This window comes from Bombus pascuorum, chromosome 1 (genome assembly GCF_905332965.1).
Source record: "Bombus pascuorum chromosome 1, iyBomPasc1.1, whole genome shotgun sequence".
NCBI classification, from domain to species: Eukaryota; Metazoa; Arthropoda; class Insecta; order Hymenoptera; family Apidae; genus Bombus; species Bombus pascuorum.
In genome coordinates this window covers 12,054,286-12,080,505 of record NC_083488.1, presented here as the reverse complement: position 1 = coordinate 12,080,505, position 26,220 = coordinate 12,054,286, and the positions used below count along the sequence as shown (strand labels likewise).

At 34.5% G+C, this 26,220-nt stretch overlaps 5 protein-coding genes across 8 annotated transcripts; all 5 read right to left on the bottom strand.

The window, feature by feature from the left end:
• Window positions 1-8,743: 8,743 nt before the first annotated feature.
• Window positions 8,744-11,072, bottom strand: LOC132904865 (troponin C, isoallergen Bla g 6.0201-like). Its single transcript, XM_060955658.1, has 5 exons — window positions 10,916-11,072; window positions 10,701-10,728; window positions 10,479-10,622; window positions 9,869-10,120; window positions 8,744-9,464 (listed from the first exon to the last, which is right to left on the bottom strand). Exons 1-5 carry the CDS (start codon window positions 10,916-10,918, stop codon window positions 9,430-9,432), a joined length of 462 nt encoding a protein of 153 aa, XP_060811641.1. The 5' UTR covers window positions 10,919-11,072; the 3' UTR covers window positions 8,744-9,429.
• A 1,405-nt stretch (window positions 11,073-12,477) lies between these two features.
• LOC132904869 (troponin C, isoallergen Bla g 6.0101-like) lies at window positions 12,478-14,890 on the bottom strand. Its single transcript, XM_060955671.1, has 5 exons — window positions 14,747-14,890; window positions 14,475-14,508; window positions 14,174-14,317; window positions 13,838-14,092; window positions 12,478-13,127 (listed from the first exon to the last, which is right to left on the bottom strand). The coding sequence occupies exons 1-5, from the start codon at window positions 14,747-14,749 to the stop codon at window positions 13,102-13,104; spliced, it is 462 nt and encodes a 153-aa protein (XP_060811654.1). The 5' UTR covers window positions 14,750-14,890; the 3' UTR covers window positions 12,478-13,101.
• A 182-nt stretch (window positions 14,891-15,072) lies between these two features.
• Window positions 15,073-21,078, bottom strand: LOC132904819 (leucine-rich repeat transmembrane protein FLRT3-like). The gene is made up of 7 exons (XM_060955571.1): window positions 20,066-21,078; window positions 19,882-19,981; window positions 19,698-19,816; window positions 19,512-19,629; window positions 18,999-19,429; window positions 18,592-18,901; window positions 15,073-18,496 (listed from the first exon to the last, which is right to left on the bottom strand). The coding sequence occupies exons 5-7, from the start codon at window positions 19,058-19,060 to the stop codon at window positions 16,622-16,624; spliced, it is 2,247 nt and encodes a 748-aa protein (XP_060811554.1). The 5' UTR covers window positions 19,061-19,429; window positions 19,512-19,629; window positions 19,698-19,816; window positions 19,882-19,981; window positions 20,066-21,078; the 3' UTR covers window positions 15,073-16,621.
• On the bottom strand, window positions 19,350-20,107 carry LOC132914680 (uncharacterized). The gene is made up of 5 exons (XM_060973996.1): window positions 20,066-20,107; window positions 19,882-19,981; window positions 19,698-19,816; window positions 19,512-19,629; window positions 19,350-19,429 (listed from the first exon to the last, which is right to left on the bottom strand). The coding sequence occupies exons 1-5, from the start codon at window positions 20,105-20,107 to the stop codon at window positions 19,350-19,352; spliced, it is 459 nt and encodes a 152-aa protein (XP_060829979.1).
• Window positions 21,079-21,220: 142 nt separating the features above from the next.
• On the bottom strand, window positions 21,221-26,164 carry LOC132904844 (organic cation transporter protein-like). 4 transcript variants are annotated; one of them, XM_060955634.1, is made up of 8 exons: window positions 25,626-26,164; window positions 24,977-25,157; window positions 24,390-24,629; window positions 23,497-23,755; window positions 23,115-23,283; window positions 22,606-22,892; window positions 21,999-22,282; window positions 21,221-21,610 (listed from the first exon to the last, which is right to left on the bottom strand). In XM_060955634.1, the coding sequence occupies exons 1-8, from the start codon at window positions 25,649-25,651 to the stop codon at window positions 21,350-21,352; spliced, it is 1,707 nt and encodes a 568-aa protein (XP_060811617.1). In that variant the 5' UTR covers window positions 25,652-26,164; the 3' UTR covers window positions 21,221-21,349. The 4 variants fall into 4 exon arrangements, with proteins under 4 accessions (XP_060811617.1, XP_060811626.1, XP_060811627.1 ...); XM_060955643.1 differs by having other exon boundaries at window positions 25,288-26,163; XM_060955644.1 differs by having other exon boundaries at window positions 25,492-26,163.
• Window positions 26,165-26,220: the final 56 nt, after the last annotated feature.

Below are 26,220 nucleotides of genomic sequence, written 5' to 3'. Positions count from 1 at the left end.
AATAGAGAGAAAATCATTCAGTGCATGTAGTACGCTGTATAAGTGGACTTATAAGTATAGTGAATGTAGGTATAATTGAACTGGAATTGAATTAAAGTCAGTTGGAATGAATGACAGTTTGATTATGTTCGAAAGAATATTTTTATTTTGAAATTTCATGGCTGTTAAACTTGAAGATCAAAGTGGAAAAACGTCGGATATATTCTTTACTCGCGGTTATAACTTGTTGCGCGCTTAACCTGGTTCCCGACTTCAGCTTGTCGTCACGTTATCGATTTAACCGTCTCGGTGAACCGCGAACCACGATTTCAGATCGATTAGAGGCGAGCATGGAATTATTTATGGTTCGCTTGTTTATGTATAATGCGATTCCGCTGGCGATAACTTTTACTTTCGTGAACGGCGAATGTTTGTCGTTGCACGCTAATTCTCGCGTCATGCAACGATCTTACGAGGAGGTAAAGAACAAATAAAAAGACACGGTAATCAAGAACCATTTAGATCTTATCTTGTCGGAGGTGTTCGAACGTGGAGGGGTAAAAAGTTCCAACTTTTATTTTTCGTAATTGTGCAAAAATAATCGTATGTGTGTAGGTTTAAGGAAACCAATTTCATTCCGGTTAATTTCCGTGGGATTATCGTACTTTTCAATTGGTAGCAATCAATCGCGAATGTGATTAATTTAAATGTTCCGTTTTACGTTTCGATCAAGGAAAAAAGTGATCGGTGGTCAAGGCGAAGTTCATGGAATGTATTGATCAATTTTTCAAACGACTGTATGTCGATCGTTTCAACGTATAATGTGTTATATTCCTGTCGTAGCTTATATCGTACTTGCTTGTATCATTCTCTATAAACGAGAACGTTGAGATTCGAAACACCGGGTAACATTATCTTCACTGATATATGGAGATCACACAAGAGAAGTATGATAGGCCCATTTTTGTTGATTTTCTGACTTTTATGTCACTTGACAGGTGAAAGAAATATAAGTATTTTACATTTAAATATATATTAAAAACTTGTATACTACTAATAATAATTATTCTAACGACTTCAAAAGTCGATGTACATTACTTAAATAATTGAAATTAGACATCGATGTACAATTCCTAACTAATAATACAATAAGGAAAAGTGTTCATCGTTAGAATAAAGAATTTCAAAGAAATCTTCCTCATCTTTTATAGAAGAGAAGTAAGGTGTAAAAGATATATCGTTCAAGTAACTGTGAACGATATTCTACGCCCAAATAAATCACTATAATCAAAGAAATTCGAAATGAACTTTGGGCGTTTCTGTCATAGCCTGTTGATGAAATTAAACATGTTGATCGTTGATATCGTCAAACAATTTAACTGTACTGCCAAAGAGATGTGGAAACCTGACCAGAACGGTTCTAATTGAATTCAATCTTTCACTTTACCTTTAAAACCGAAAAGGAGATCTGAATTATTCTCGATAGATTGAGAGCTGAAGGACACACTCTCAGTGTACCAATAACGATCTAGTTAATTAATATCGCGTTCGAACGAAGAAATTATGACAAGTGGGTAACACAGACTATTTAACGGTTTTCAATATAAAGATTTCGTTCGACCGAGATCCTGTTTGGAAATTGTTACGGTGCATAAAAATGAGAGTAAAAAATAGGCGAATGTTCGCCGCCGGTGCATTAAGTCACTTTATTAAAATAGAATGGGCGATTATTTAACCTAACCACGAAACGTTTCTTGCGTGATCGTGTATCAACGCCGTTTAAACGCGTCTAATAATCCTAAAATTATAGCTATTAAATAAGTGACCTTATGTTTTTTCCTCCGGTTGAATAGATCGGCACACGGCTAACCTATCTGCCTTCCCCTCCTTTTAATATAATAATCTATCGTATGCTAAAGTTCCTAATGATAGCCGCTTACCAACTATTAATTCAACGTTCAGCATCAGATAATACCATCGTACTATGAGAGGCACTAGTTACAAAGAGAAAGAAAAATAACGCTAGCTCGATAAGATGTAATTAACGTATCCCTGATCGAAGATTGCTACGCTGTCTACCGGAGTCTCGATTGTTGCAACGAGATCCCTCTATGCTTAAAACAAATTGAACTCCGCAACGAAATGCGATCAAGGCCATCACGACGCTGGAATGCAGCCAAGTTTACAGCAGATACCTCTATTACCGATATATATTGTGTAATTCTATAACTACCTGTCGCTAGATGCAACTATATGCAAATTTGTTGCATATGATGTCACGAGACCGTTACTTAATCATCTGTTTTCCTTTCAGGTCGATCGCATTCCTACAACTGATCTGACTGATTCACGTGTTATCGTGTACCACGCTGTGCTACGTCCTGTAGTTTATTTCTTATTTCTTCTTTCCTGCAAAGTATATGTTGGCTAAGAGATATTTTTATAATATTTCCATAGTGCAAAAGCGGGAAGATAAGAAATTAAAATATGATACGTAGATATGAAACTAGATAATATGGATCGTGATGATCAAGCATCTTTTGACTTGTAACTCACATGAAAGTTTATAATAAGTTTAACCTTGGAGCCATTCTAATTAAGCTTTTCGATCCACGATAAACGTGGGAACACGGAATGCTTGACACGAATACGGAATTCTGTACCAGAAATGTTAAAATTCAATTCAAATGGTTCGTGAAACAAAAAAGTGACATTTTAAAATTAAAGATCACGTGAGAAAAACATAATTTTCATTGTTTTTCTAATTTCAGTGCTATTCGACCGCTAAAAGGGAATATTTCGATATACTTAAATAGTTGGGAAAAAGACTCGTAAAAATAAGTTTCTACTACGTTTCGTAACGAACTAATGGCATAATATTATGACAATCAATATTTTCAAAATGTTCAGGAAAGTGACAAAGATATACTTATGTTTAATAAATAAATATATCAACTAGAGAAATTATAATAATTACAGAGGAATATAGATGAAATATACTAATTATGGAGCAATATATCAAAGAGAGAAGTTAGTAATGTTAAATTAAATTGATTGATGACATATTGATTTTTAAAATTCCTTCTGTGTAAAACGTAAAGAACACGCTTAATTTTTTCTTCTGTGATCTTCAATTATACATATGTACGTAACTTGAGAGAAAAAGATAATTTTTTATTATTGCATGCATTTAAATATGGACCTAATTTCCTCAAGCTATTTCTTGATATCTTGCGGTTATTCTACATGCGCAATGGTGTTCAGGTAATAGAATTGCCACATTGGTGTACCTAATTGACACTGCCAATATTAGTATTCCCAACCAAACAGTTAATCGAACGCCTACTAGGCGGTAACACTTTCTCATCGGAGGATTTGCTTCGTTAGCATAGTGTAACACCTCGAAGATTACGAATAATTGTAGCAAATCGTTCGTTCTAGCCTTCACCTACTTTCTCTTTCACAGAGTGAGCTTCGGCCAACAGTCAAGCATAAATATACCGAAATTAATAAGCATTTTAGAAACGCTCAGATAATTGTAAGAAAGCAACCTTGCAAGCAAATACAATTATGTATATAGGAATCTCATATAAACTCTAATGAAATATGTGGATTCAGTTCAAGGAAAAAAGATATTATAATTTTAAAAAGAAGAATGTTAATTTTATAATGAAACATTTAAAAACCAACTAGAAAATTAAACTAGAAATTTGAGATCAGATCTGGAATAATTTGGGATAACACAATAAATTCTGAATCATCATGAGATTGTAAGATACCTTGATTCTACAAACGATACGTACACTTTTGATGTACCTACTCCTAGATCTCCAAATGCTATAATTTGTATAAGGATTTGAAGCTCTATAATTACATGCTTGTAGAATCTTGGACGTCATGATCTCTAAATTGTAGATTTTCGCCATCGTGTTTTATGACCTCTAAGATCGTTACACTGAAAGTTCTAAATATCATCCAAGCTTTACGACGTCCGGGTCCTATGGGTCACGTCACGAATCATGGCGCTACAGGTTTTGTGACACTTACGATATCCTATAACTTTGTGGACCTATGCAGAACGAATTCGATTTATGATCTTTATAGAGAGCGTTTTACGGAAGTAATCCTTAATTTTTATTTCAAAACGAAACTGTAAATCTAGCAATTTGAACTTTAAGAAGCTAAACGATTGGTTTGATACATAATTACTAGGGAAAGTTCCTTCACGTTTCATCTACTTTAATTTCAGAATGTCCGATAATATTTATATTTGTCCAAATGATTTAATGATCTATTAAGGATAGAAGTAATAGATAAATATTAATAAGAATAACTTAACGTATTACGTATAACTTGCTGCTGCAACCTTGTTTTATTGCTCAATACTCTCATTATTTATTTCGTATCACAAACACATTTTATTATAGTTAATATCATATATTTTTTATAAGCTTTCATATCGATACAATTGGTTTAACAAATAAAGTGTAATTGGCGGATCAATTCACTTCAAATGAAAATCTTAGTACTGATATTGCCCGCTTTGGACGGAAGCTATGAATTTCATTAGCCTACGCTCCTGGATATTTCATACGAAACATGTAATTATCGCTCCGTGGATTACCTGATCGGTAGATGAATTATCGAAAGGAGGATCTCGAGTGAAAGAACATTTATTTGTATCAGACGAACTGGAACCGGTTGTGAATCTTGTTTATCAGATAGATCAATCATGATCTCGATAAGGACCGAGGTATATCTAGATTTCTTGCGATGCTAATTAAAATTTTTACCAGTATTATTCCTCGCAGTATAGCGTTCTTCCCATAAATGCAATGCTATTCTCTCATAAAATTTTTCATGAGGTTTGTTACAATTCCGGTTTATTGTGTTCGCTGATATACCGAAGGAATTAATCTACTTGTTGAGCAGGTCAATCGGTAAACCATAGTAGTAAAAGTCGCAGCAAGGTACCATGTGCGGTAATCGCGTAAACTTTCACAAAGAAAATCTTCAATCAGCGGGTAATAAAAATTTGACAAGTGTATCACATTCGTGCGCTTTCATGCATATACATATATCGCATTTTGTTGCGGTTAAATTTAATAGCGCAAACCATTATTTGATATGTTGATATTTGTATCTAACATGGGCATGGAGAAAATAAGAATATTTGAACATTGGAAAATTTAAGAATTTGAATTTGATCCTGCAACCAAGACAGTTGCTTTTCCTTTTAGAATCGATTCCTATGTTGATTTGTATTTTCATATAAGAACGTGACTACATTTTCTTGACGATGACTAGGATAATCTAATATAAATCAACATGAAGAATCTCCCTTCCTATCGAAGAATTGTTGTAGCTGTTAGACAAGTTTTTACCGTGATGTAAATGGTGTCTCGATCAATTTGTCTCGTAATCTTGTGATTTTAATTACAAGAATAAACTGAGAACGTCATTAGAAATCCGTACATTGATTTAACAGACAGATTAACGTTCATCATTGAGCCTCGTAATTTTACTCCAATTTATGACAGTAATATAATTGCATTATTTTTCCTTTTTCAAGCTCTTCAGTTTTCCGATATTTCTTCGAATTCCACCTCTCGACAACGACCAAGTTTTGGTGCTACCTGTAGCAATTCATTTGGTTCATTTTGGGCCAAATTAAACACCAACAAAAATGGCTTAGTACGTTATAACTTTCTCACCTCGTATATGTAATATATAATTGAAATGTGGTTGAATTTTAATTTTTATAATGTGGTATATTTGACGATAATGATATTCGTTCCGCAGTAAATCTATATTGCAATTATCCGGTGACATAAGGTCGTTGAACCACTTTTTTAAAAATTATTTAAGTTAGTCTTCGTTGCTTTCCACATTCCGAGACGTATTTTTAATATTATTCGAGTTGAACTTATCTTGATCGTAGACGGGATATTAATGAACTCCACGCTCCCCTAATTAGTGTCATTCGTTCTTCACGAAATATACTTCCAGAATATAGATTTTAGCTAGTACAAGCGTGCCAGCAACACTTAGTCGAGCTTGACCAGTGAAAGGTACATTTCTTCCATTAAAAATATCACGAATTGCGTATCCGCTATTGAAATTATCGAACAAGGCGGGTTCAGTAGCAGACACAGATCTAAAATAAAGAGTTAATGTCACTTTCAGCCGTATCGTGGCAAGTGGCAAGTGGCAAGTGGCAATTTTCCAACGGAAAACCTGAAGCTGCTCCTATTTCATCTGATCTTGATATACTTCAATTTACGCTATTAATTTTCCATCGATAATTTATTGTATCGTTAAAAATTATACGTGCGCGTACACGTGTGTGTATATAATAAAAGTAGTATTACTGTCTATTAATTACGAATATTTTTCTTTTCTCGTTGATTGCTCTGTTCTTACTCGAGAAATTGGGAATTCGTATCGGTTCGCTGCAATCATTTTTAAAATAATGCAATTTATATGTAAAATAAATAAAACTAAAATAAATAAGAAAACTACGGGGAAATATAATACATCACATTTTCTATCTTTTACACAGAAATTTTAAAATGCGCTAGGTCCATTAATCAATCCTATGATGCCAAAATTGTCTTTTTTTTTTTGGTTTTTGGACTAAATATTTATCTTCTCACCCTCTTCAAATTGTTCAAAATATTGCAAATCTTAATAATTATATCTTTGGCTTCCATAAATCTTCGTAATCCTATCAGCTACTTTCAATTTCTAAATCTATATTTAACACGTCATTCTTATTCCTAATTATGTCATGTACAAATCCTTTTGTTAAATCATAAAATGACATCAAAATGAAAATATCGCCGAAAGTGTATTTATCGTGCTTTTCTCCTATAATCTTTAATTATAATTGGAACTCAATTTAATCGTTCCACATTGATGTTTATTTCATACGCGAGGGAACCAATACTTTGTTATTTCAAACCCGAAGGGCTATTGGAAAAACGGATACGTTTCATGATAAATGTAAAGTGTCATGATTTATGACGAACTACCATCTCAGGATATGCACGATTTCGAAATTCGTTGTATAGTTTGGTCATAGCAATTTCGTCCCGTGACAGAACCATAACATGGTTTATATTTACTGAATATAGGGGGAAGTATTATTGAGAATAGACTAACGATTTTCACTCGAAACCTATTACCTCGCAACGTGGGAGTTGCCAAGATAATGACATCTCTAGACATTTCAGATGCCCGATTTGGTATGACTTCTGTCGGTGCGATTCCCGTTCACCAACAGCTGCTCGCGATTGCCCCTTTCAATCTCCGACAGGAAATTCCATACTAAAGTCTCAAACGTCGAGCCTAACTCCGGTAGATTTGACTTTAATCGAGAACCAACGACAGCATAGTGATTATATTATTATAGTAATGTTCTCTCTTCAAAACACAGAGATCATAATTAACTTTTTCTGTTACCTACAGTGGCTGACGAAAGTATTTGGGCACGTGTAGACACCTTTCATGAATATATTTTGTGTGTTGTATAGTCTACCGATCATAAATATTAGGACATTAACTCGTTATATTTATTGCAAAACTTTAACAAATTTCACTTTACCTAGTAGTTTATTCTGAAATGCATATGATGTAAATGAAATAGCAGATTTATGTTAAAATAATTAAAATGTAAAAACAGTAAAAATATTCATGGTCGGCAAAGTATTAAGTTGTTCCAAAAGTTTCTTTCGTTTTATAACGAAATAGTAGATGCATAACATATTTTGTTTTAATTAATTTTATTGAATTATGTATGATCCATTTTGTTCCTGGAAAGAAACTTTTGGGACAACCTGATATATTTGTCGTTTGAAGATATAAACCAGACTTCAATGGAGGAAAATTTTAACTGTGTAATATAAAGTTCAGACACAGAAATTTAAGAGATGCTGTAGCATCCTATTATATAGGAAAATAATAGGTTCTCTATGTCCAAGATCGAAACGATAAGTATGTTGAAAACTATACTACGTCGTTCTGAATCCTATATCATAGGAGGTTTATTGTATAGATAAAGCAGTCATAGAATTCTCTGCAGAGCTCGAAGGCGATTTCGCGAATTCAATCATGCGCGAATTCATGTAGCAGGTTCGTGACATTTAGAAATTTGGCTAGTGTATCGGATACACAGTACATTAACTCCGTGATAAATTTTTCCAACTTCAAATTGTGCGAGGTGAGGATCTCGAATAATTTAGGAAACGTCTACGCTTCCCTCGATGACACAATTTCACACTGAATATACTTCTTTAAAATTGTCACTTTGCTTCAGAGCGACTATTAAAATTGCTTCTGTAATACGATGACCGATATACATCGCCAAATAAAGAATCTCACAGGCTTCCGTGTTTTCTGTACTTGAAAATGGATGCAACGATTAATATTATCGTAACCAGACGGTGGTGAGTAAATAAATAAACTGGAATAAGAAAATATGGACTGACGCGAACACGAGAGGGAATTTATCAGATTAGCATACACTTGCGCTTTTCGTAAGAGTGAGTGGAAAATTCAATTTGCACTCGTAGACGCGATTTAAATGAATGGCTGCCAAGAATGTTGGCGTTCATTAATATCCGCTAACGTTCAGGTTCTACTTTACTAATTGTCGCTTACCGTCGAATTTATAATTACCAACCACATTTCTGGAAGAAAAACTTAAATCATTCCGGGTATAATCGCAAACACCACGTGGGATTGAATGATAACAAAGACTCGATTCTTTGTACAAAAAAAGGTAATTTTATTGTTTTAAAACGTTGTTTTAATACAAGTATGTAAATTTTTAACGATTTATCCTTCGACAACAAATCATTTCTCTCGAATAAAGTATATATTAGCAGTAAATAAAAAAATTCGGCAAGATAATGAAGCTGCTTCTTAATTTTTCTCGAGTGGTAATTACAGGTTCCTTGGTGCTCTTTCTCGCACCGCAGCCCCGTTAAAACTTCCCAACGACATACCCCGACTACAAACCCGGTTGCAATTATTCAGGCGTCGAATCGATACAACGAACAAAACTGCACCTAACGTGGACTTACTAGCTTTCGTTGCTAGCCATATTATTTAAGGGTTACGAAAAAACATTATGTTTAACAACTGTATATTCTGTATTTCACTTTTAATTAAGAAGTCTTTTTTATTTTGGAATTTTTATTAACTTCATTCTCTTTCACTCTCTTCTTCTTACGACGAGGTTTTAGCAATATTATTCGTCGTACGTCGACGTTGGAAGTGCGGTTGATTCAAAAGTGTAACCGGAAATGTTTCCAATCTTAAACCACGTTGTACACATCGACCAGTCCTTCCCTTTGCCCTTGGTATCCAGATGCGAAACAGCATTTGTGCCAATCGTTGTTCCGTTTAATCGTAGACGCTGTCCATCCTAATTATCCACCATATAATCTAGTCGTCACCACCGGTCATAACTTCCATAAACTCTGAAACGAGAAATTAGAATTTATGAGATCACGTGCCGGCTTACAATCGTGTCGAAATGCACGGAAATCTATGACATAACCTAGCAGGAATATAACCGCTCAAACTGTGTAGCGTATGAGAGAACTGATTGCTCGGTAAATAGAGAAGTTTGGTGTATAAACGCGTTTCGTTTTTTCGCCTGAAGTGAAAATGCTCGAACTTGGTAGACGACAAGCTTTAATTAATTGACTAGACTGATGGATTCTTAGCAAACGACGTCGAAGCGTTCCCTATAATTTTCAATGTGCAACAATTTCCTGCGTTAACCGTTCCTGACGTGGTACAGCTAGGTTCGCGTTGGTAATTAGATTGATTGGCACGCTATGAAAATTCTAATTCTAATAAATTCTATGATAATGCCTACCATCGAAATCGAGCGTTCCTGAACCGTCGGCGTCGATCTCCTCGATCATCATGTCCAACTCCTGTGGTGTCAATTTGTCGTCCAGCTCGTGAAGAATGTCGCGAAACACTGCGGTTGTTATGTAGCCATTGCCTTCTTTGTCATATAACCGGAATGCTTCGCGTAACTCCTGTTGCATCGCCTCCGAATCTTCCTCCACTAAGAATCTGGCAGCAAGGGTGCAGAACTCTTCGAATTCCAATTGTCCGGATCCTGTAATAGATGGAGTTTGGTGTGACATGTTAAAATTCAATCATGTAAAAATTCAATAGAGGAAGTTCTTTGTTTGTTAAATGTCTGTGGTATGTGTCATTTGGTTTTCTTTAAGTTTACTAATTAAGAAATTGTTGAATGGTAAAATTTAGATAGCGATGAACTTTCTTATTATCTTCGTTTACTTCCGTGATGATGCACAAAAAAGATTTGATGTGGCAAGTTGTTGGATTGTCATATTAGGAACTTGCAATTATCTTTGAATACTAGGTGTCTTTAGTATTAATTAGTTCTGTTTAGGATTAGTAGTTGAGAAGTTATTGAATGATAAAGTTTAGATAGCGATAGATATTTTTACCATCTTCGTCTACTTCTGTAATGATTTCCTTTAGCGTCTTCTCGCTCAGCTCGTAGCCCAACATGGTCAATATGGTACCCACCATGTCGGTACCAATGCTACCCTTCTTGTCGTGGTCGAAGGCATCGAAGGCCTTTTTCAACACTATAAAATATAGGATTTATTTATTAATAATCGATTGTTTTAACCTTCCATTCGAATAAATGGAAGTGAAATACTTACGAGCAATTTGATCCTTGGTCAGATCATCCTGAAATCACGTATTATTTTCATTATTCTCACTTGTCATAATATCTTAAAAGACAACAATAAAGAAAGTAACTCGAAACATACTAAAAAAATGTTATGAATAATAATAATAATAATAAAAGTAATAATAATAAATTTTAGAATATTGATAATGTTCAAACGTTGAATCTTTATTCATGACAACGTACCATGTTGATGTGATAATCAGATACACGGTTTTAAACTCTGCTGTTAACACACGACAGCATCGACGGTTTATCCGGGTATGCACCAGATTCTGGCTGTGGACTTCTGTTTTATGTGGACATTAGGATGATCTGGCACGTGATTGACCGGGTAATATCTACGTAGGAACTCTAGCGGTTTTCAAATTCATCGAGGACACTCCCCACTCTGCATTTCCACGGAAGCGGAGCTTCAATTGTATGAAATTCGAGGCAACGTACTCAATTTGCTATTCTATCTTGGATCGTTTCATTGCCATTATCAGATTAACACTGTTTCGAATGACAGTAACATATAGGTAGCTTTTTTGATGTATTGCTCGAATTAAAGTATTTTAAATTTAACTACGATATTCCAAATCATGTTACAGATAGTTTATTTATTCTTTTATTCAATTATTTAAACCCCTGTGAGGTTTCAATTTATATCTACATTTTATTGAAAAGGATTCGTTTTCTCTCGTTACGTATTTGATGTTCATTATAAAAAATTATCAACAATCGTGACTACATAAATATGAAAGTTCCACTGAAATTTAATAAGAGTGAATTTGGTATCTTATATTTAAACTTTTAACGGGATCATTAACTTACTTCCCGAGGCGACTGTATATAGCATTTTTTATTTCTCATACGCGTAATTACAGATATCAATTTTCAACAAATCATCGTAATGCTCTTGTTTACCATAATTTTGTAGTAACCTCGATACGTTTCAATTATTTATAATTCAATCCACGCGACGTGAAATTACATCATCGATCGGTATTCGCCATATTTATCGCGATCGTCAGCGTAATAACTCGCCGCAGGGAGAATCCTTTATATTCTGTAAAAGCTTCGTTTCGCAAGAATCTCTCGATCGCTAGCATCGTTTATCGCTAGAGCTTCCGCGACTCTATAACTCGCGATTCATGATCAATGTGTCGAGAAAAAACGACACGACAATAGACGAAGTTGGCTCATAGCCGGATGATATCCTGCACAATCTTCGGAGACAATTCGACGTAATAAACGTATTCGTCGTATTCTTAGGAAGCTAATTATACACTCATAATATGCACCTAGAGCTAGCCATTATATTTCGAGGGTATTAGCGCCGGTTTTCATCTTTCACAACACATTGTTCAGTTCCTAGCGAAAATTCCTTGCTCTTTCAATGATCATGACTAACGTGCTCTTTAGCACGGGCTAATTTTAAAGCTATATTTACTCGAGGGCACACGTGTTATTACACGAGCGGATTTAAGCATTCCTTATAATATGATTTCGAGGTAACGGTACTTAATTCGATAATAATAATATGATTGGGTATTGTTCGATATTAAGAACTCGTAAAATGGACTGAATATTTAACATAAGATATTCATTTAAATTCAAATAAATAGATATTTAATTGGATTAAGATTTATCGTTGATAGTTTTCTTCTTTATTAGACAATTGTACAATCCAAGTGTTAATGGCATTATGTAATTTATAATTCGATTATATAGATTATAACAGAGGAAGAAATAAATTACAGGAATTGTGTTTGCTATTTTTTTGTACTTTTATTATACATACAATCTTATGTAAATTTCGTTAATCTTAAATGTACGGTTTTACAATTATACTTAATTGTTTATGAGTATTATGACTGTTACAGACGATCGTAGGTTTCGTAGGCAAAGTATAAAGATTAGAAATCCATCTCTAAATATAAGTAATATCTAATTCGATTTCACTAAGCTTCATGCGATCTCTCAATCCTCCCTTAGTCAGCATATAATGAGCAAAAAACTACTTCGCACGATGATAATTACGTAGAAGCGACAATTTATATCGGCCGATATAAACTTGTTTCCAGATACATACCATGCCTCGCGAAAGACCCGCAAGAACTCGACCGTTTAATCCCAGCATAGATAGAAATACATTTTAGCCGATTGTGAATCCAAAAGTGACCCACACGTCAAAAATACTTTCTCAACTGCATCTACCCTTACTCCTCCCTAACAGACATCACCTACGAACTTTTTACTTCATACTTTGCCAACAGTGTCTCGATAAATTGCATATTCCACGTGTGTAGGACAGACGGTAGCCTCGTTTGTATGCGTTCTCGTGGTGACAAACACGAGGGACGACCGCCTCGTGCCAAGCTGATAATTTAGCCTGTCATGACCTCCATGAATTCTGCAACGTGAAACGAACTTTGTTCGACACTGATTTACAAATTCTCAATGTAACATGATCTCTGTACCGGATTGATCTAAAATTTCTTTACGATATACCAGGCGAGAGCGATACAGCACGATTTTAATCCTCGTATACTATTGTTGAGTTATAGATGACTGTAATAATTTATTGTATTTTACATTCTCCGCAATTGAGATTCGTAATAAAGTGGGATTAAATTAGGAGTTGTCAGAGTTAAATTAAAGGTTTAAAAAGGAACATTTGTTGAAGGACTTGTACTCAAGACACAATACGTGTTTTGTGGAAGAAATTTAAATATTGGAAGATGTTTCCAATTTATGTATGTGTTTCGCCTCGGCAAAACGTATATTATAAACTAGCTCTTTATTGCTTTTACAATCGTGCTATATTATTTTCGTTTATGGTAAAACTCCATTTATCATAACTCTTCTTCTTCTTTCATGTTTTACTTCGCATCGACATCGTGGTCTTTAACGATTATGTTTGATTCGTGTGAATTAGACTTTGTTGAATGATTTCTTTAAACTAGCTTATTGTATTTTTAATATCGTCTGACATGTTAAGTTTGTCTGGTTTAATGTCGTATATATCTTTGAAGCTCTATTTGAACTCGTTGAACTCATTGAGTCCGTATAAAAGTTCAGATAAGAGTTTAGATAAACGGAGTTCTAGTGTATTATACGTACCCTCGAAGTCGACCGTTCCTGAACCATCAGCGTCCACCTCATCGATGATCATGTCCAGCTCCTCGGGAGATAGTGCGTCATCTAGTTCATGAAGAATGTCCCTAAACACATCGGTGGTGATATAACCGTTTCCATCTCGGTCGTACAAGCGGAAAGCTTCGCGTAACTCCTGCTGCATTGCCTCCATGTCAGTGTCCTCCTCCATGAATTGGGAGGCTAGACTACAAAATTCTTGGAAACTAATTTCTCCAGATCCTACGAAACGAAGGTGATCAAGATGTTTTATGTTGATTGTTTAATTTCAAAGAATTCGAACATTGTGATTTGTTAATTTACCGAAAGGGTCGTATTCAGCAATGGTCAAATGCAATTGATCGGTTGGAATTCTCATACCCATCATTCCAAGAATGGTACCGACTGAGTCGGTGCTGATGATACCCTTTTTCTCAGGATCGAATGCATCGAATCCCATTTTCAGTTCTGTGAGGATGAAAATTTTAGAAAACAGGAAAATAACTTTATATCGCAAGATTTGAAAAAGTTGGATGCAATAAAAAAATTGGAGAAAGAGTTTGACTTACATAGCGTGGAAGTTTTAAAAAAATTTGGTACTTTTGGCTATGAAATCGACACTCACGTGAAATTTGATCCTTGCTAAGTTGAATGTCATCCTAGAAAAGTGAAAAATCGATTCACATTTATTAAAACCTCATTTACTAACTATAATATATGCTGGAAATTAGTATTTTCAACTAAATAAGAGATCACCCAAACTTTGTCGCACTATATCAAGAAAATGATCGATCTTCATAATTACGTATCACTATATCACGTAATGAAACGTTCTTTAATCTGTTATTAAATTTAATAGTCGGATAGCTCGCGTTCAACGATCCCTTTGATAATTACCATTATGTCGGTGATTCGATATATTAACGATAATGTTCGTCCAAACTAATCACAGTTATAACAGAAGCAAATGATTAACAGTTCCCGTCTGAGCAATCGCTTCTGAACAACTTACTGTACCGATGAAAATGTCACACTGAGCCTTAGTAAACTAATTAGTAGAGCTGCACAGACGCAATCTCGCATTCTTATTAGCGTCGATAGACAATCACCAATCATTTGTCGACCTAAAGACACTATAAAAAGATTCTTAATCGGGACCCTTTCATGGTTTGCACTTTGCGAAACGTATAGTCTGTTGGCGCAACCAGCGAATGACAAACTACATCGGCGTTTAAATCGATTGTTTTTTCCTTATTGTTTCATCTTGTTTACATGTTATTAATAACACATACACCTTGCCAATATTAATCTTCCTAATCTATTCTTCCACATTTGATTTGTGGAATTGTTGAAATTTACATTTATATGATTTTTGTATTTTAAATCAAGATTCATATTATCCAATACCTTTGTCGTTGTCGTTTCCTGCTAGAGGATATAATGAAGAAGCTAATCAAATAAATTTTGTTATAATTGAGAGATTGAAAAAATGAAATTGAAAAATTGCGAAAAGGAGAGAAAAAAGAAATCTTCCTACATTATGATTAGTAGATTATGGCTGTTAATGTTAATTCATATCTTTATGAACATACTTAAAGAAATGGAACATAAATATTATAGGAACTCATTTCATCCCCTAGATATCATGTATGTATAGTGAATATAATATTTTACTTTAAGTATTTCGTATATTTCATAAAATATTATGCATTCCAGTCATTTCTGCACCGTATAAAATAGACAAACATTCGCAGGACAGTAATTACAATTTTCTATCAAGGATATATAAGATATAATAACAAAATAAATATAAAAATTTATTAGCATATATAATAGAATCAGTATATATCTAATTGATTGAATATAAATATAACAATAATTCATCAAATATTTGTATTTCATAGATTAATTTTAATGTCAAAAAAAAAAAAAAGAAGGAAAATGTCGAAAGAATGAGATTAATTCGCAATAGAGATAAAAACAATAGAAAATGTATTCGATCGTGGTTCATCGGGGTGCGAAGAAGTCGATTTATCACAAAGGGAGAAATGGGACGTGTTAGGTATGGTGTTACATCATTTGGCAATGTCAAGCTCACGCAAATCCGGAACTGCTATTGGCAGTACACGTAGAAAGCTAGTGACGTGCCATTGCGTATAGCCGGTCATTTCCACGGCACTCGGTGGGCGAACACGCAAACAGTTATACTGATTGCAGTGTGCTCCAACAGTACAGTGGTTTGATATTGGCATTGCGTCCTTTTAGAGAATTGCAGTGGATTGCCAGCTACTCGTGGTAGTAAAAAAGCTCGAGCTGGCAGCCGCTTCTAAGAAGCAAACACGAAGCTGACTGACCTCCTTAGCCAATCAGATAGAGCTTCGACGTGCTACGCCGAACTACTGACCTAATCATCAAAAATAAACGACAGAGACTGGCCAATGATAATAATCGACGTTAGAACAAACATTTTTGCAATGATACAAGGAACGATAATAGAACGAAATACGTTTCATAAATTAAACTAAAATTTTATTTAAGATATATATATATATTTCCAATTATCGACATCGTCTAGTGGTTCAATCTTCTTGTTTATACATGATCATTGAAATTGACATTGACACGCGTACCTCTCGGCCGGTAGCCAAATTTTACAAAATTCGATCCAATGAGAAGAGATTCAACTGTGTAACTTCACATTGCAAAATATGTAGTATGTGTCAGTAAACGACTTTGATATCATTACTCAATTGTTGTAAAATGGCTAATGATCTAATAGGCATCAGGTATTACGGAATTTAAATTAAATACTTCGTAATCACGGTCGTCCTTTGATTCTATTCCCCAAGAGACGGAAGGAATTAAGTTGGAAGGATGTGGTGGTAATGGAGGAGCAATTGATTTCTGTTTCTCCAGCTCGTTCTTCATTTTCCAAAAAGCTAGTTGCGACTCTATTGTCTCAATCTCTGACACGTAACTATTTCTGTCGCTTTGAGAGTTTGTTCTAGATATTCTCGATCTTCGAGGAAGCAGCGTTCTCTCCGGAGGCAAAGGCGTAACGTAGCCATCCTCGTAAAGCTTGCTAACGTAAGAAACGGAGATTGATTTTCTCTGTTTCTCCTCATCCATATCGACGCCCTTTGGAAGTACAATGGCATCCACGTTCCTGCGTTTCACCAACATGATCCGTTTGTTACCGCGAAGCAGCGTTGGGTATCGCCTTATCAGCAAGAATGAGAGGAAAGCACCGACGAAGAACAGTAGAATCAACGACGATATCAATAGAGGGAAGACCAAACTCTTGTCTGCGTTCGTCAACCAAGTCCTGTACTCGTAAGTGGGCCTAGTAGTTACAGCCAAACAGTTCAACGGTGATACGTTGTTCCCGTTATCGTCGAGCAAACAGATCGTATACGTTGCCTGCGAATCGATATTCTGCAGCAGATAAGAGTACTTCACATTTTTTGCACAGCCGAGCGAGCTGTCGACGTTATTGTTGTCGAACCAGAGCAGCGTGATTTCCTTGTTCAGGTCGGGCAGATTCACGAGTATGCTGCGGTCTGAGATCTTCGAGACGTAGAAATGGGGAAATCGCGGAGGAAACTGAAGAACATCGCTGGATAACAGTTTGCGTGTATTAGCAGTTTGTATATATGTATAGGTGAGACTGCAATTTACGTGGACCATCCTATCGGTTGTATCTGGTGTCTGGGTGGTTTGATTGGTTATACCTTTAGTCGGAGTAATAGTAGCAGTTTGGGTCCAATCGTGTTTAGTAGATTTAAGTGTCGTGGTGGATATGGTGGAATTGGTGGTTGACTGAGAACAGAAATCCACTGTTGTAAATGGCTTTCCAGCTTTTTCCTGAGGCGTCTTACAAATCGGAATTTTTCTATCCAAATGTACTACATTCGACTGGTCCATACAGATATACTGATTTTGCATGAAATCCTGTAACCATTTTAAACTACAATCGCAGTGCCAAGGATTGTCGTATATAAACATACCGAAACATTTATTCGAATCAACCACGTGGTCTAGCAGTCCTTGCGGCAACGAAACAATATTGTTGCTGTACAGCGTTATTTGCGATATAGATGAAGCCATCGGTTGCAAAGTATCTTGCGACACTGTCTCAATCTTCGAGGCGTGCAGATAAAGCGATTTCACCATTGGCACACCGACGAACAATTCAGCATCGATTACGGATATGGAGTTCCCCCATAAAGACAATAATTCAAGCTTTGACAACGCGTTTCCGCCCGTTATGTTTCGAAGTACCTTTCGATCGTCGATGGCTTGGCGCAGGTCCAGCGTGGTCAAAGAACCCGCCACCTCTTCGAGCAAATTAAATTCAGCCGACTTGACGATATTTTCGTTAATACTCAGCACCTCTAACATTTTAAGGTGACGGAACATCGCCTTGCGCAAAGAGACCAGTTCGTTGTTAATCATGGAGATCTTCTTCGTCTGTTCATAAATGGACGACGAGAACGCGTTATCCTCTATTTTGCTGAGGAAGCAGCGCTCGAACGTCAACTCTTCGATCGACAAGTTGGTGCACAGCCAATTCTTTCGAAGCATGTTCTCGGGGAATTTGCATTTGATAAGTGACAATTTCACGGATGTTGTATCCTTGCAGATAGCCTACACGAAATATATAATATACGATAAACTAATTGATACGTCATTTAGGCTAACGAGGCAGAAATATTGCCTCCGTTGTTGTTTTTATTAAATACCTTGAAATTGTTTTCGATGAACTCTGACACCACTGTTCCAGAATTTTGCGGGATAGACGAACAGGTTATTGTATTACATGATGGACCAGTTTGACAATAAGTCTTGCCGGTTTTCTGTTGCATAGTGCCATTCAAACTTTGTTGGAACAATGTTGAATTTTTCTTTATAGCGCTATTTAGATCTTGGATGAAAATGTTGTTCTCCATTATCTTATAATCCACCGTATCCCAAAATATGTAGCACAAGCAGAATAAAAGTGCAATGACTCCAAACAACGACATGGGCACTAGAAGCTTTCGCCATCCAAAACTGTATTCGTTAATGCGTTAAATAATTATTCACGAATAGGAATGAATTGTTATTATTCACTACTGAATGATGAATATGAAAATTTTTTGTATAATACCTCAGTAAGTCCTGAGATCTGGAAACCAAGGTGGAGGAAATTTTTAATTTTTTAGCGAACATGTCGATACTGCACCGCGAAACGATAGTCGTGACTATGTGACGAATCTAGAAACGTAATCCAATTGTATTAGGACGCATGGCAATCGTATCTACGTTTCGAATTGATTAATTTTATCACACGCATTATTAGATATATTTGAACTGGGACTCTTAGGGAGAAAGGTTGCATAAATTATCAACTATCCTTTTCAATTGCTTGCTAATTTAATAGTTTACTAATTCAAATAAATTTTTAACAAGTTTCCACTATCGCAGTAGACACATCGAAATAGATAAAATATAAATTGATTTAGGGTTTATTATGGAAAGCTTCCATCAAGCATATGTGGAAGGTAAGAGCCGCTTCGCATTCGTCATCTGTTTCTCCAACTAAAACAAAGAGATACAAATTATTTTTAAGATTTTCACTATGACAAAATATGAATTATTATTACAGAATAAATATACTTACGCGAATCTGCACATGTTTGCAAGGCGTTAGCGAAAAACGGATTGGGATCTCTGTGATCGTGATGCATTCCGTGCATACGATCTATCATTGTTTGTACATTCATAGTAGATCCTGACATCTGAAGTATAAATGAATCAGAAAACGTGTTAATTTCTTGGTTATATTTATATATAAAATTATTTTTACGTCGCCATGTTGTTGGAAGGCGCAAGCTAAGAAACATCCGATATTTCTGAAGTCTTCCATATTTCCGCCTATTAATTTGATTGTCTCAACCGGTGAACTATCAAGTATCATCAATTCTTCTGTAATTTTTTAAATGATTTTATTATAAATGTAATAATTGTTTCACTTATAATAATTAACTCACTAGTTGTTATGTTTTCACGATCCATACAATCGTGTATTATTTCTGGAGGAAAAGGTGGATGTTTCGCGTGTGACACAATTACATTTTGACTGAAAAGACCCTGAAGTAGATAACTTTGAATATTTTGAAACGACAAACATCATATTGTTTATGCTGTATGAAAATAGGATATATTTATTCTTACGCAATAGAGGATAAACGAAGCAAGAAACGCTGAATTCTTCATGTTTCAAAACTTATGTTGAATGTCCTAGCGAAGTAAGGAACCGACTAAACTAATTGTACGATTGTTGGCGTTACCTTTTATACGTTCACTTTTAAGTATTTTGTCTTTAAATACTTATATGTTTGACAATATGTACTTGACAACCGTGTTAGATTTGTATCAGAAGAGATAATTACAACGATTTCTACAATGCATGTGCTTACACATGCCATGTATAATTGCAATAGTTGATGACAGTTATATAATTTGTAATAAGCGTCGAGAGAATTATTCACGGTGAATAACATCAACGAGTTAAATATGGTTTCTGACTATCCAGAGATCAAGTAGAATTTTCATAAAAAGGGATATTAAAGAAATATTACATAAATCTGTATATATTTTTCTTTCGATAATAAAGTATAACAAGCAGACAATTGCATGCTTGAGTCATCGTCTAATTCTCCGCGTTTTAATCCGTGGATATACAATACAAAACATGTCCGTCGATAATATCAAATTCTTGTATAAAAACAGTATAAAACGCAAACAGAAATACAGTGACTTGCGAAAGTATTTGGATCCTTACATAAAATGTTCCGCAATTTTATTAGCGCTATAACGAAACACGTCATAATTATATTCGTAAAATTTGAAATCAATCTGAAAATTCACATAGAAGTTACAAGATATTTATTACTAATATATACATATTCAGTAAGAAATTAGTATACGTATAGAAATGCATATTCATCTTATCTCACTGAATATTGATGCTTACTAATACAATAAATACTTGACCGTTTAAATATTTTTGTAATCTGTACGAACCATATATGCGATATCTTGCAGCAGAAACGTGTATGTACATTTTCAGATTTATTTCAAGCTTTACCAGCACCATCATGATGCTCGAGTTTCATTACAGTGCTAACGAAATTTCAAAATTTTTCATACAACTCACAAATATATTCATAAAATGTATCTACATGAGTTCGAATATTTTCGTTAACTATTGCAATACGTGAGGACACATTGTTTAGAAACGAGACTATCGTCTCATCAACTCTTGTATGTGGGAATTTGGTATACTGGTATACAATACTTTTATTAAAACACAGTTACACTTCTATCAGAAATATAGATTGATCTTGCTTCATTTGAAGAATGAGTCTTGTGAACAAAAAAGGGATCTTATGAACAAATTAGAATGAGCTAATGTATCAGAAATCATACCGGTCCTGAGCCCATTACTGTTGTATTTCATACACACTTGCAAGCGTTATAAAACGACACGTTCTCTCGCTCTTCCGTAATTTCCTCGTCGACGGTGTTCGCTAACGGCCTGCCCCGAGTTTCCGGCAATATCGAACATACTATACTTGCTATTAAAGCTAAGCCACCGCAAAGAGTCGTTGGTCCCCACCATACAACAGCTCCTAATAAATCAGCGACGTAAGGCGCGGCCACACTTCCGACATGCGACATCGCAGAATTCGTACCAACCGCGGAGTTTCTGCAGACCTGTTTCGAAGAAAAATAATTTAGAGCTGTCATTGATGTCATCATGTCAAACTTTACCAATATAATAATCATAGTCTAGTCCTGGTAACAGTGCTAATGAAATTTCAGATGTTCCAAAAACACACATACTACATATATTTATTGAACTTTTCTAGAAATATCCAAAAGGTAGATTAAATAGTAAAAATTACTTATTATAATTGAAATAGTAAGATATAGTTAGAATTCGCATGAATGAAATTATAGAATAATCAAGCTTTTATCTATATACTTAATAAAATATCATTTAGATTCCGCAGAATGGAAATTTGTAAAGCTTTTTTGAAAAAATTGTAGAATTGCTTATTTTATTGTAGATTGCTTTTATATTTCAATTATTTATGCTTACCGTGGGGAAAAGCTCCGAGCTATATAGAATGACGATCCCATAAGCAGCTGACGCGCTGAATCTACCAATTAAGGATACGGTCATAATTGCATCGTTTTCAGTCGTTGGAATTGCGAGAATACAGAGTAGACATAACGCAGCTATGACATATAAACTTGCGCTTCCTGGACGTCGTCCCATAATCATTAGAATCGGTGTCGGTATCAAATAAGCTGGTATTTCGGTTAAACCCATCACCAACACGTAAATGTAGCGATTTGTTGAGAAATTGTTTACATTTAACGCTGAAAGGATTGATAAAATATATTTTAAGCTTTAAGCTTTAGAATAGTTTACCCGAATTCTATTTACTTGAACGAAATTTTTATTAAATGAACTCTTGTTTGTTAAATCTATTTTTTTGAATATGAACTGCTATTATATATACGAAAAAATTCTAGATAGTGGAGAGAATCACTACACTCTCATTATACATGTAAAATTCAATTATATAAACTATCTCTCCTTCGATACCTTCATATAAACAGAGTTTTACTGTAAAAGTATAATTCTTTTAGATACTATAGTAGTAAGCATAAACAGGAATAAATTTCGATCATTCGATTACCTAACGCGTAATAAGTCAAAGAAGCTGTCATCCAAGTAAAATTCGTGATAATAATCCTCTTTCGTAATTCACTATTGCTAAGAAGCACCCAAAATCCTTTCATATTTTTATGCAATCCTCTTTTGGTATCCTTCGATTCTTGTTTTAACTCTTGTATTTGTATGATTGGTGTCAATGACGTGCTCATTTCTGCATCAGGACTTCCTTTAGATGCTTTATCGATTAAACTCTTCGCTTCCTGTCGACGATTGTGAGCTATCAGCCATCGTGGAGATTCTGGCATAAGCCTGCAACAGTTGAAAACTACAGTTGTTCTACATATCTGCTCAATAAAATGATTTATCATAACAAGTTCCCTGAATTCTTCTAAAGATACAAACAGTATTTCTCTGAATTCAGTTTTTAATCCTATAATTTAAACAAGATTATGTCGTGAAGCAATTTCAAATAACAAACTGCTTGATCTCAGTCTCTTCGAGAAACTTCACATTATAAAAGAGCAAACTTACCACAAGTGTATTAGCAAAAGCAAAGCCGGTAAGGATATTGCTAATTGAATATATCTCCATTCGTGTAGCAAATACGCTACACCCGGCACAATTACTATCCCTGTGGCATAGCCGACGTTGTAAGCAATTCCCATCCATTGTCTGTGTTTTTCATTCGCTACCTCTGTGACTGTATGACAAATAGAGTAATATATAATAATAATTAACGACCCAATAAACCAACTAATAAATATCAACCTTTAGTTCATTAGTAATATTTCATTTTAATATTTATATTGATAGCTACTGGAGCTTCCAAGGACAGAAATTTCTATAAATACAAATTTTAAATTGTATATATATGTTTCATAGTTATAATATTATCAATTTATAGAGTACTCACGTGTCGTGAAAGACGAATACTGTATGGCTGCATGACTAGCACCATTAACTACTCTCGAGATTATAAAACCCCAATACCAAGGCACGATCGCACCAGCTGGACCAGAGATGATTAACATTACTATTCCAATAACGTAACAGATTTTTCGGCCATATTTATCCGCGATGACTCCGAATAAAGCGCTACCCAATAATTTTCCAAGGGACAAAGCCATGTGAGTGCTTGAACGGGCCACGGTTTTGTCGCACACCAAATCCCACTAACATTAATAATAAATTCGATTATTCACAATTTCCCATTATAATCAAGTCACTAGTTATCCTATCCACATAAAAGTTTCTACTGGAATATAACATACTCTTTTATAAAATAAGATCTTTTGAAATACTGTCTGAGAAAAATCATTGCGTATAAAAAAAGTCCAGTTCTTTCAGTTTTGCCTACAAAAAATTCGGTTTTTCCAATTTTGCCTATAAAAAATTCCAAGATACGACAAAAAATTCAAAACATTTGGAAATGAGGCTTCGAAAATTTGTTTTTCGGCGGAACAAGCTTTCTCATCCATTTTTCTCGCAAATAAGTATATTATAATCATAAATTTTACTTTTAAATATAATTGATTACAATTTCAATACTATTGAAGGATATTGTGTGTTATGAATAAAATATATATTCATTCAAGAAAGTCATTATTCCTTTAAGAATTTTAACGTGCTCCGAATTTGTTAGCGAGAGTGAATCGATACTAACAGGTGTCGCCGTGAGTATTGGACATAATGGAAACGACTTTCTGGCAAGGACAAGGGAACTTTAAGGAAATTGGATTTTAAGTACTTTCAGATAATAATGTTACGACTTACGACTATATCTAATTAGTGAAATGTGATACTCACATCTTGCACGAGAGAAGTTCCATCGATGTCATTCGCGAAACTCCTTACTTCACAGGAAATCGACTCAGGTAGAGGCTTCGAAATTTTATATTCTAATGCTTTCTCGAATCCAATATGCGCAAAGTATTCATAACTATAATTGTACATAGTACATGAACTGGTCGATGAGATGTTTCTTATTTCTTCGTCCGTCCAATTCGCGGCAGTCAAACTTGGTATTGCACACCAATGTGTGGGAGTCTGTGAAACATAATTCTTATTTATCTAATCATATATGTATATTTTTATATAGAATTCTATCAATTTTTCATTCCAGAACAATGATCGCTATATAATAGTTTTTTTGTTAATATGGTACAGTGGCTACAAGAAGTATTGGCACATCATTATATTTATTATAATATTTAAATACTAATTAATTAAATTTGATTACCTGTTAATTATTACCATACCACTTTTGGCATTTGGTGCTTTTATATGATTACTAAAATTTGAAATGTATATAAACTTGATAAAAAGACTTTTCGTTGAAAAATAATGATATGTGCGAATAGTTTTTGTAGATAATAAGTGTAAGTTAAGTTTACTTCGGCAATGAAGATATAAGACATGGAGTGCATTCCATTGAATATCGTCGGTGTCAGTGTAAAAATGAATATTATCCATAAAAAACTGGACCCATATCCGAGTTTATCAAGTGCTTCGAGCACCGGATCCGTGTCTTTCGTTCTTCGATTATCGTTATCTCCATTGGCGGGCATGTTTTCTCTAGAAATCATACGAAGGTAAATAATTTCATACTTTTGGAAAACAAGCATCGACAAATTTGTTATGATTATAATCAGTGTGTTTTTGTACGTAAAATTTATAAAATACAATTTTGAAAAAAGTTACAAACCATCATTTAATTTTCTAATCAAATCTATAAGAAAATATGAAAAAGAAATTATTAACGATTATATTCGCTGCAACGTCGACCACACCATAAATACAATTAATAGTCGCTCATTTTTTAATCATAAAATCAACTAACTGCCACTCATAGTTATATATTGTATCTCATTATTCTCCCATGTAATTATTTATAAAATTTTTCACAAACTTTTGTCAATATGTAGTACTTTTTTGATGACACTGTCACATTGCAATTATTTTCATCGTCTTTTCACTCTGATAAGCATACCATATCACTTTGAATAACAACAATTTGATCGCGTAAGTTTAAATGGATCACACCTTTCCGCTTGTTGATTTACGCTCATCAATTTCACAATTGGTTAATTACCAATACGATTTCGGACAAATTTTTCAACGTTTCTTGAGAACGAAAGTCTCCGTACGATTGTATACCAACTACTGACAATTGACAGCTGCTTCCTCCGCCACGTATCGAGATAAGCAAGTTTCTAAACAGGTATAGATATAGCGACATACGTATGCCAATACTAATGTCCATTTTGTGATAATGATAATCTCAACTGATTCAGTTACATGTGTAAGTGTCCTCGTGTCCTAAATAGTATATTATGCTATAAATTTATAATTCTTTCGATAATTTTGTATTATTTAGCATTATTTCCTGTTCTTTTATCAAAAACGTTTTCAGATTTCTTCATAACAGATTTCTTAACTTTAATGTTTTTTTTTGTTATAGAGTTCTATTTTATCGAAGTTGAATATTAACTGAACAGATTTTTGGATTCAGTAGAACTTAATTTGCAATTCGTTCCACACTTATCTAGAATTTTTATATAAAAAGGAACACATTACCTTAAATTGCCGATTTTAAGTACTTAAATTACCGATCTCTACCGATGTTACTACACTTCTA